The sequence below is a fragment of the Asterias rubens genome, chromosome 21 (assembly GCF_902459465.1).
Source record: "Asterias rubens chromosome 21, eAstRub1.3, whole genome shotgun sequence".
Lineage (NCBI taxonomy): Eukaryota > Metazoa > Echinodermata > Asteroidea > Forcipulatida > Asteriidae > Asterias > Asterias rubens.
The window spans coordinates 9,209,778-9,220,185 of NC_047082.1; the positions used below are offsets into that span (position 1 = coordinate 9,209,778).

The window sequence follows — 10,408 nt, forward strand, 5'->3', positions numbered from 1 at the left end:
CCATAAATGGCCGACCGTGTTAGTCGACGAGATAAAAGGAATCGTGTGGATCATTATATTCTACTTTTAAATTATCTATCAAACCATAATGCATTTTATAATAAACGGTTACACACGCTTTTCAAAGACCAACTCGACCGATCCAAGGCAACGTGTTCCTTTAAAACTTACTTGGTAAGAGCTGTTGATAATGTATATCATTTTCAGAAACGATTGATTTCCAAGAAACGTGGTTTTAGAGGGATTCTAAAAGATAATGATAAAATCTGAAACCCATTTCTGCATGAAACGTTTCTCAGATTGTGTAGTCCATTATGGGTGATTCTTCCAGCGTGGACATACCGCTCTTCTAGAGTATCAGCGACATCTAACAAAATCCTTTTCAAATGTAGTTTAATTTATATAATTAACAATGTTTAAACAGTTCGGCGTCTCCCGCTATTTTTAGTATCCGATCGGCCAACATTTTTGGGCCGCACCTTAATTCAAGATGAATCTAGATTTCATGTTTTATTATTTCATTTCATTTTCATTTCATTTCATTTATTAATTTCACAGGCACAAATTCAAGCACAGACAATAAGACAGAAGAAAACAAAAACATGAACATACAATACAATAACAAAAAAAGCAGCACCCCTGAAGGATTTAAAAAAAGTAAACTAAATTACTATCGAGTTAATCTCCTGATGCCACAATTTACGAAGAGATAAAAAGGGACATTACAGATGGACATTATTAAAACATGGCATACAGTATAAAAATATAGAACTATACAAGCAGTTAAAACTATAAAAGCCCTAATGGGCATTAATAATACAAAATCGTTAAAAGAGAGATTCTAGTTAATTATGCAAAAGGCACTATAAATTTGAGAAATAAAAAACAGCAGCAAGGTATTTGAATGGGCAAGGCAACTAGAAAGTTACACTGTTTTGGTCAAGGGGACCTCCTCGCCAGGGACTAATAAATGATTCCTGAGGGAATTTGTGAAGGAGGATAAGCTATGGATAATTGTATCTTTAATGCAGGCCGGTAGTTCGTCCCATAATCTAGGGAATCTGTGAAAAAGAGAATGATGGGCAGCATTGGAACGAGCCCGATGATGGACAAATTTAACAGATTCGATATGTCTACAGTTAATGGGAATTAGAGTGTCCGTGTCAATGTCAAATTTGTTATATAAACATTTAATAACAAACGTAATTGAAAGGAAATGAACCCTGTTGATTAACCTGTCAGAATATTCAATTTCATTTACAGAATCAATTAAAACCCTTCTCGGCAGACCCAAACAAAAACGGGTGAATCGCCTCTGTACCTTCTCCAGCGTTTTTTGCCGAGTCGAAAGAGCAGGGCACCAGACTGGAGCTGCGTATTCAAGTATGGGTCTGCTAATTGAGCGATAAAGTAAAGTCAGAATGTAAGGGTTTCTAGTTTTAACTACTCTACCAATAAATCCGTTGAGTCTAGTGGCTTTGGAACTGACTTTATTAACATGTGTTTTCCAGCTTAAGTCCCTGGAGATAATAACACCCAAGTATTTGTAACTATCCACATTTTCCAAAGTGTTTTCAGCAATTTTATACAGTGGTTTAGCAGTGTTTCTAGACCTGGTCACAGTCATTAATTTACACTTATTTGGGTTTCAAGACATACAGTTTAGAATACACCAAGTGTTTATGTGCTGCAGGTCATCCTGGAGTGCCACTTCATCATCTTGATTTTTAATGACTCTGTACAAGACAGTGTCATCTGCATACTGACGGAGATTAGATTGAATGCAAAATGGTAAATCAAAAGCAAAGATATTGAAAAGAATAGGTGCTAGAACAGCACCCTGTGGCACGCCAGAATGAACTGCAGCCCACAGTCAGATGATAAACCCATAAACTGAACCCGCTGTAATCTGTTTGAAAGATAAGACTTAAACCAGTGCAACATTGAGCCACAAGTACCATATTTATGTAATTTGTTCAAAAGAACTGTGTGACTCACGCGATCAAAAGCTTTTGACCAATCAAGAAATATAGCATCAATGCGGGGCGGTTTTGAAACATCAAGAGCAGTGGCCCAGCTATGATAAAGAGTTGTCAATTGAGGAACGCAAGATCTTTTTAGGCAAGAAAGCTTCAAAATACTTGATTTAAAGATAATAATAAATGTTCTATGATAATGTTGTATGCACTGGGTGAATATAGAAGGACAATAATAAAGAAGTAATTACCTGAAATGTAGAGGAATAAAACGAGACATGTTTACTGGTTGAGTCCTCTGTATCGAACGCGTCGGTGAGGGCGTATCGACTTGGTTGGCAAATTAGCATAGCAAGTGGATAAGTTACAATTGCGGTCAGTGAACGGGTGCAAAGAATGGAACTATTAAGGAACACAAAAAGGGGTGCTCTGATCTATCACGTGTATATTATTTTAGGACTAAAACAAACCCTTTTCCAGGTGTTTGTCAGAGAATTTGTTTAGGAGTAGGTTTTTGTATTCTTTATAGACAAAGGTCTTAACACCAGAATTTGTGCCAGGAACTGTGTTTCATAACTTTTTTTTTTCTGTACGGCTATTTTTTGAACGCTCTTTCGCACTTTGCGTCTCCACTATTTTCACCATTTTGGTGGCCTTAAAAACCAACCAAGCAAAGTGTAAATTATTAATAAGAATCAAATAATATTGGTATAAAAAAGTCCTCCCAAGCAACAGTTAAGAAACGAATGAATAACAGCCATTTATTTGACTTTAAAGGATTCTAATCGAGTCAAGAAACAAATTACCCGAATACCGATCAAACATGTACCCTATTTCCGCAAAACACGCTTCCGTTCACGGACGAAGGCAATACATTTACGTTCGATTCTTCATCGATTATTTACAACTTTTATCGATAACTTGAATGTATTGTCTTTATGTCAAAAAAACTCGAGAATAATTGGAACCGATTTGTTTTTATGTGTTCGATAATGTTGTCTTGTATACGGGTGGAAGTATAAAAAGAATCCCAATAATTTGTATTATTATTCACCAACCGTTTTTTTCTCGGATAATTCACGGCACCTTCGTTTTTTTTAAATTCAATCTGATGATTTTTTTTTTAGGAACTGTTCTTCTTCATTCCTCTGAGACCTTTGGAGTAATTTTTAGTTTGTTTTCTAAAACAAAGGGTCTTCATAATATTCGTCACATTCGAATTCACGATTCCAGTTATACTCTCTACTTTTCTGTACATCTTTCACATTTTTAACCTTCCTGCAGACTGGGCATTTCTGTACCCCTTCCCGCTTTTGGGTGGTTGTGAAGTCCGCACTGGGAAATAGGCGCTTGCAACCCACGCACTTGACTTCTGTGCTATAATAGCTCTGGAAAATACGCCAGGGCAGGAATGGGTTCCCTTCGTAATTATCGTAGGAACGGTCTTCTTTCAATCGGTAGAAATCGACATATCTATTCGAAACATCCCGCAGTAAATTCAGAACGTTCCCTGTTTCGCTCAGTACTTTGAACAACCGCAGCATGCCGATTACATCGGCTGCAGCATACCGTAGAAATGACTTGCGAAGAGGTCGGGTCAACCACACACCATCTGAGTGACTTTCCAATCCTTTCTTTGCCTTGATGAGATCTTCATCTTTGACGTAGTCTTCGAGACATTTCTGAAAGCCGAGAACTCTTGGAACATCTAGAACTCGTTTGTTTGTACGAAGGTTCAACTGTTGATGGGTTGATGCATCACCTCGGTGGATGACCTGCAGTGATTTGTGTTGAATATAAAAACACGGTTGACACAATTATTATGAAAAACCTTCAGTGAAACACCTTTCATGGCAGTATGGAAGGGGCACACTGTCTTCTTGGGCACATTGGGTTGAAACAAAATTGCTTGTTATAAAATGAATACGGTTGGAAAGAAGTTTTAAAAAGTAGAACATAATGATAAAGTCCCCCGAAATAGTGGTTTTCCTTTTCTTACTTCGTGAACAGTCGCGGTCCGCCGCGGCCGTTTTGTTGAACCAATGTTCGGCGTTTATAATCAAAAGAACACACAAGGGTCCCGTTTCATTTACATGAGTGTTACTAACTGTATTGTAAGTTCTTTAAGAAACAATTTGTTTTTGTTACCTCCATCAATTGCAAGTCCAGCACATTGGTCAGTTTGACGTTGTATTTATGCCAGAGACAGTCCGAGTCCTGACGGCAGTCAAACATCAACTTCTGACGGTCCGGATCCTGAAGAAGGTCCATCAGGCCTTTGTCGAACACCTTGGATCCCAACGTCTTGATGTCGAACAAGAACGTGTCATTCTCCGTTGCAACGGACACGATGGCGAGCTCACCCTTCCGGTTGAGTTTCTCCCCCTCTAAGTCGACGGCCAAGAGAGGGAGTCCTTTACGGAGTTTCTCAAGGGCTGGCTCTATTTGCTCTTCTTCATCCACGACTTCGTAGCTAAAAGTACAATCAAACAAAACACTGAGAACTGAAACTCCATCTGTCCAGTTCCAAATTCAAACATTATCATTATGTTCTTTAACGTGATGGACAAATGAACTCTCGAAATGCAAAAGAGTGAAAAGGCACTCTTTGAAGAGCCATATGAGGGACAACTCTTTTTCGAGTGATCTTCCACTATTTTAGATTGAAGTTTGCATCTTTTTGAGTGATTTTTCACTCTGTCCCGGAGTGAAACCCCTCTAAAAGAGTGAAATAACCACCACTCTTTTCAAAGAGCCATATGATGAGTGACAACTCGAAATGGAAAGAGTGGTTGTTTTTCACTCATTACAATATTTACATTTAGAGAGAATGCTCAGCCCATCATGTGGAGTTTGCCTCAAATGACTCTCTATTCAGTTCAACAACTGAACAAACGATGGAACTAAAAGATGCCCAATGATAAGGGGAAACAATTTTTTTAAACTGGAAATAAGAGGCCGGGAGCCATTTTTTTTATGAAACGTTACCTTCTTCGTATAATTCCACTTGCGCAAAGTTTGTTGTGTAATTAGCGCACAACTTACGCAATCATTAAAATGTTGTACAGTTAGTGATGGGCTGACGAAATGGTTGCGAAACTTCATGGAATTGGCTGCCAGTATGCATGTATTCTTTAGGCGAAATATTGTCATAACTGTATTTTCATATTATTATCATAAATAATTTATTCGTCGCTTCTCAACGGTTTAATCTTCAAATAATTCCGGCCCCTACCTTAATCCTTCTGATGTTGAGGCAATTTTGAGTTTCTTCGTAGCGGAACTTTCGTCTTTTTTGCCGCCCAACTCTTCACCTGGAAAATTATGATTTGAAGCGCTTACATGTTAAACTGCAATCATGACCTTCAAGATAAGCCCGACCATTATAATAACTTTTTGCAGATCACAGCCGCAAAATTCCACTCGTCATATCAATAATAAAATGTTCTTTCAGAGCCAACACTCCCTCAAAAGAGATTTTACACATGGCTGTGCCCGCAAGTTTACTACGTGTAATCATATTTATATTTTATAGTCTCTTATTCTCTACACCTTGTTAAGCTGCAAACACCATTTAACAAAATGTTTGTAATTTGATTGCGATGGAGCGCGGCCATCTTGCTTTAGTCAAAAAAAAAAAAAAAAAAAAACTCACCACTTGGTCCAGCCTCCGCACCTCCACATTTTCTCTTTTCACCCCTCTCTGCCTCTGCGACACCTTCGGGCAATTTTCCCTCTGACAAATCAGACTCTTTCTCTGTGTGTTCTCCATCGATCACGATCTCCACGGAGCTGTTGATCTCGCCATACACCTTCTCGTCTCTCACTCTATTCAACGCAGTGAGATCCATAGATATAAACTACGGAATCAACCACCAGTTATTATATAGATTGTCGATTAATTTTATTGATCAACTTATTAGAAAACCAATTTTTGATAGATTATCAATTTATCTGAATTTTTCAACTTTTTTGGAAATCAAATCTGATAGATTTTTGATAAATCTCATGTATTTTACTTATTGAAAAATACAAACTATCGATTAATCCGATATTTATTCAGCTTATTGGAATACAACACATTGGTAGATTATCGATTTATCTTCGGATGTTCGTATAATATGCAACAGTTGCACTAATAAACTATTATTAAACATTTTCTCACCAATCACATTTCCACACAGTTCTGTAAGGCAGTTCTAGCTATTTCCAAAGTCTCAAACACAAAAGATCAAACACAACTGAGCAAAAGTCTTGAAAATTACTGGCTTACTGACATCATTTTCTTTTCTTCAGATTACAAAGAATTTGTTGATTTATTCTCAAACCTTTCGTTTTGTTCTGTCCAACATTAGAGTCGTTCGTATGAATGGCATAAACCGACTAGTGGGTTGATGTGCACTAACTGGAGTGAGTGTACATTGCGCAGAAGTGTACACCCATTATTGTACCCAAATCACCTAACCATCGAGTTCTTAAAATCACGATACCGATACCAGTTTAGGCCGGAGACTTCCCAGTCATCTCAGTACCTACCTTTGCTTTCCTGTCCTCGGAAGAAATTGCTCGACCAAATTCGTGAATGGTATTTTATACTTTTATTTCCTGCTGGCACATTATCGGAAAGTTCTACAGGCGTTGCGTACGTCGCTACGTGTCGGGGAAAACCGACTATGTGAACAAAGCGTGCGAAGTTCAACATCAACTGTTCTCAGCCAGTGCTGCGCAACATAGTTTTCAGGGATTTCCAGAATCTATATTGAGCACGTAACATTTTAAAGGTGCTATACACTATTGCCATATTTTCTTTAGACGTAAACTAATTCATATCATGTTTTAAAGAGTATAAAAAACACATAATATACTTTGTTTGTTTGTTGAGGAGGGTCTATGGGTATTTGTTGGAAAATCATCCCTATATTTATTTGATATGAAATATAGAGGGAATAAGCTGTACCGTCATATGAATGTAGAAAACAATAAAAAAGAAATTGCAAAGTAAACTATACAACCACTGGCAAACCAATTAATACCAAAGATAGAGGCCGACATGTTTTAGTCTGGTCCCTGTAGCTTAACAGACGAACACTAACTACGCTCATTACCTACATGTATGTTCAGAAACCATAAAATCATTCCTTCAAATGGAACAAAATGGCGCCAATTCATTAATAATTGTCGGTTTAACGGACTTTTTCTAAATCTGTTATTCAATTATTATTGATAATTTAAACACGAATTTGGACACATCCAGGCTCCAACAGCACAATCCTGTGATGAAACACGGTGTGATATTAATATGTCATCGGCGGAACATCTGGTCTTCGTCGCTGTATTGATTTGCACTCAAAATATTATTTTCATATTTTATTGTTCTTTCAATTCCCGTATTCTCAAAAAAACAAAACCCCACATCAAAACTAAAAGGAAGTAACACAATTACTCTGAATAGAAACGAAATATTGTAATTTCTGCACTCTTTATAAACCAACCGGTTTCTATAAAAAGTTTAATGATATTTAAAATGTATTATTAAGCCAAAAGAGGCGTGTGTTGAACCGTGTGTGATATATACCTGCATAATTAAAACAAAGAAGGTCACAAAATGTGTTTAGTTGTCGGATTATGAATTGACGTTCAACGTTAACCATATACACAACGCAGCTTGACGTAGACTACAGAAACAATGCACATGTAGAGTAATACACTAAAGATGGATGTCCATCGTTAATCATAACACCAACACAAGATAGGATATAAACAATGTAGATTGATACACTATAAAGATGGATACCAACTCGACCTCAATGACAACTGTACCATCCAGTGAGCAACTCAGTAGAGACGGTAGTGTTTGTGAGTATACGAATCTCAATGATGCTTTAAATTGCAATTACAATACAACCACGTATATAGTGATATATGATGGCAACAACGGGAGGCTGGTAGTGCAGGAATCGGTTTGAGATGTTGGATGAATAATAGATCGGGGGAAACCACCGTTATTATTATATAGACATAATATACAGCGACGTAAAAACCAATCCATCATTAGCTCATCAAAACCGTTTGAGACTCAATCCAGAGTTACTAAAAAAAACAAAAACAAAAAAACCAAAAAACTAATCAAAACCAATCAACAAAATGAATAATATTAAACAAACATTGAGCAACTGAATTTTGTACCAGGGATTGCTTTGTAACTGAACAACCCAACAATTATTTATAGAATATTAATTTTGTCTTTTACCCAAACACCGATGTGTGTTAGCACTGTATACTCAGTACTTTTCCGAGTGCTGTGAACAAATATCACAGGCTATCAACCGGGTGGGATTCGAACCCACGACTCTTGCAATTCTAGAGCAGTGTCTTACCAACTAGACTACCGAGATTGCCCGGTAGCTAGAGGCAGTTCGAATCCTATTTTTAACATCTATTATATAATTTAACATCTATTATGTAAATTATTGATAGGGTTAGTAGTTTGCACGTCAGCATGTACGGATTTCGCCAATCAAGTGTGTTCCTTTTTTAAACTCGACTACTGGTGCATTTTTTTTTTCTCGTTCTGATTTATCCTCGCATTCAAATAAATTCGTTTGATTGTAACTACTGTTGTTATTTTCTTATACAGTTGTGGTTGCATTTATTTCACTGTGTGTTGGACTCATCAACTCTCTGGTCATTGTCCTCACGATCATGTGGTTATACAGACATTATAAAGTAAGGTAAGATGTTAATATTCTACATGGATCGACCATCTAGAACAGCCTCAACATCTGACTTCGTACTTCGTCTGTCTTGAGCCTCAGTTCCCGTCCATGGTTTTAACTATGTTCTAACCAAATTCAATATTTTTTTGCAAACGTAAAATACCTCCTTGGTTGATCCACAAATGGGAGACTTTGAGGTGCTAGGTGGCAACAGACTTACCTGGTACATTTCCATTGTTTATGTAGTTCTGAGCGTGCGCACATTATCGAGAACAATTGATTTTACCTGGTAGGTCTGCTGCCACCAAGCGTCCTGAAAGTCTCCCATTCAACGTTTCGTTTGAACAGTTGTGTGACACTGTTAAAATCTGTGGCCATCTGTTTTCGTTTTGCATTTGTTTGGCTTCCCATCTTTTTTATGAAGTACAACTATTTTTCGAGTGGTCTTCCACTCTTTTAGATTGAAGTTTGCATCTTTTGAGTGAAACTGTCCTGGAGTGAAACCCCTTTAAAAGGGTGAAATAACCACCAGTCTTTTTGAAGAGCCATATGAGGGACAGCTCGAAATGTAAAGAGTGGTGTTTTTCACTCTTTTACATTTAGAGGATAGTTTTCCAACCGCGGTTGGCAAAAACTCGGGCTAAAGACATTGCATGGTCCAACGAGTGGGGTTATAATCTAGTAAGATAATTGTCCCAATTTTAATCAATTATTTACTGCAGAAGCGAAAACGACCAATCAAGAAAGATCAAGACAGGCAAACCAAGCAAAGTCCTCTCCATTGATTACAAGATGACGTCCCTGGATATGATGACTGCTGATGAATACTGCCCTCAACGGTACACTTCATCCACGAATGAACGCATGGCCAGCACCGGGCAACAAGTGGGGCACACGGACCGACAAGTTGAAATGGATAATGGTGCCTTTACGGTGGATCCGGAAAGCGTGCAGTTTGAACCACCGGATCACGTCAATATGCACCCATCGAGGGGGACGTTATAGCCTGAACATCTGACGTCACAAATTGACGTGACACGGAGAACAACTGAACAATGGATCCACTTTACAAAGATAGTCCTCACTTTAGGACTCTAAGGTCAAGGAGTAATTATGGCTAGTCATCCTACCTCCAGTCCTAGCTCGAGAAAAGACTAGTCTTAACTCTTTGTAAAATACATCACAGTCTCCACTTACAATCTGAACATGTTTTAGTTCTACATTCTTTACTTGTACACTTGGCTGACGATGCATGGAGGGCTCTGGCATGAATGAATGGCAGTCAACTTGTAGAGATGGGTGTGGAGAGGGTGTGAGCGGGTGGGGGGGGGGGGGCACACATCTCAATATGTCTTCCTAGGCTAGTCTGCTTCCATGATGACTTGGGATTTGACAACCCGAAAATTGAACTGAAATTCCGAACGCATAGGACAAAAACATGTATTATAAATTACTTTCTTCCATTTTTATTATTATCTTCGATAATTATGCTCTCTTATTATGTTTTTATCAATATTATTTATATACCCTGTAACAGCAGTATTTCTATGGCATGCAAGTGCATGTCATTTTTTAAAGCGAACATTCTTTGGCAAAACTTTGAACCTTGGCAATTATAATACATGCACTAGTTAAATTAAGCTTAACTAAATTATCATAAAACTACTAAGCACCTTCTGCAGTATAACAAAGATAGAGATAAGACATTTGATGCCT

The 10,408-nt window shown here is 37.8% G+C and overlaps 2 protein-coding genes across 3 annotated transcripts; one reads left to right on the forward strand and one right to left on the reverse strand.

Annotated features, from left to right (window-relative positions):
- Positions 1-819: 819 nt before the first annotated feature.
- Positions 820-6,694, reverse strand: LOC117304633 (piRNA biogenesis protein EXD1-like). 2 transcript variants are annotated; one of them, XM_033789181.1, is made up of 5 exons: positions 6,513-6,598; positions 5,632-5,836; positions 5,212-5,290; positions 4,125-4,449; positions 820-3,751 (listed from the first exon to the last, which is right to left on the reverse strand). In XM_033789181.1, exons 2-5 carry the CDS (start codon positions 5,825-5,827, stop codon positions 3,158-3,160), a joined length of 1,194 nt encoding a protein of 397 aa, XP_033645072.1. In that variant the 5' UTR covers positions 5,828-5,836; positions 6,513-6,598; the 3' UTR covers positions 820-3,157. The 2 variants fall into 2 exon arrangements, with proteins under 2 accessions (XP_033645072.1, XP_033645073.1); XM_033789182.1 differs by lacking the exon at positions 5,632-5,836 and having other exon boundaries at positions 6,513-6,694.
- An 851-nt stretch (positions 6,695-7,545) lies between these two features.
- LOC117304431 lies at positions 7,546-9,997 on the forward strand. The gene is made up of 3 exons (XM_033788890.1): positions 7,546-7,832; positions 8,614-8,707; positions 9,415-9,997. The coding sequence occupies exons 1-3, from the start codon at positions 7,763-7,765 to the stop codon at positions 9,695-9,697; spliced, it is 447 nt and encodes a 148-aa protein (XP_033644781.1). The 5' UTR covers positions 7,546-7,762; the 3' UTR covers positions 9,698-9,997.
- Positions 9,998-10,408: the final 411 nt, after the last annotated feature.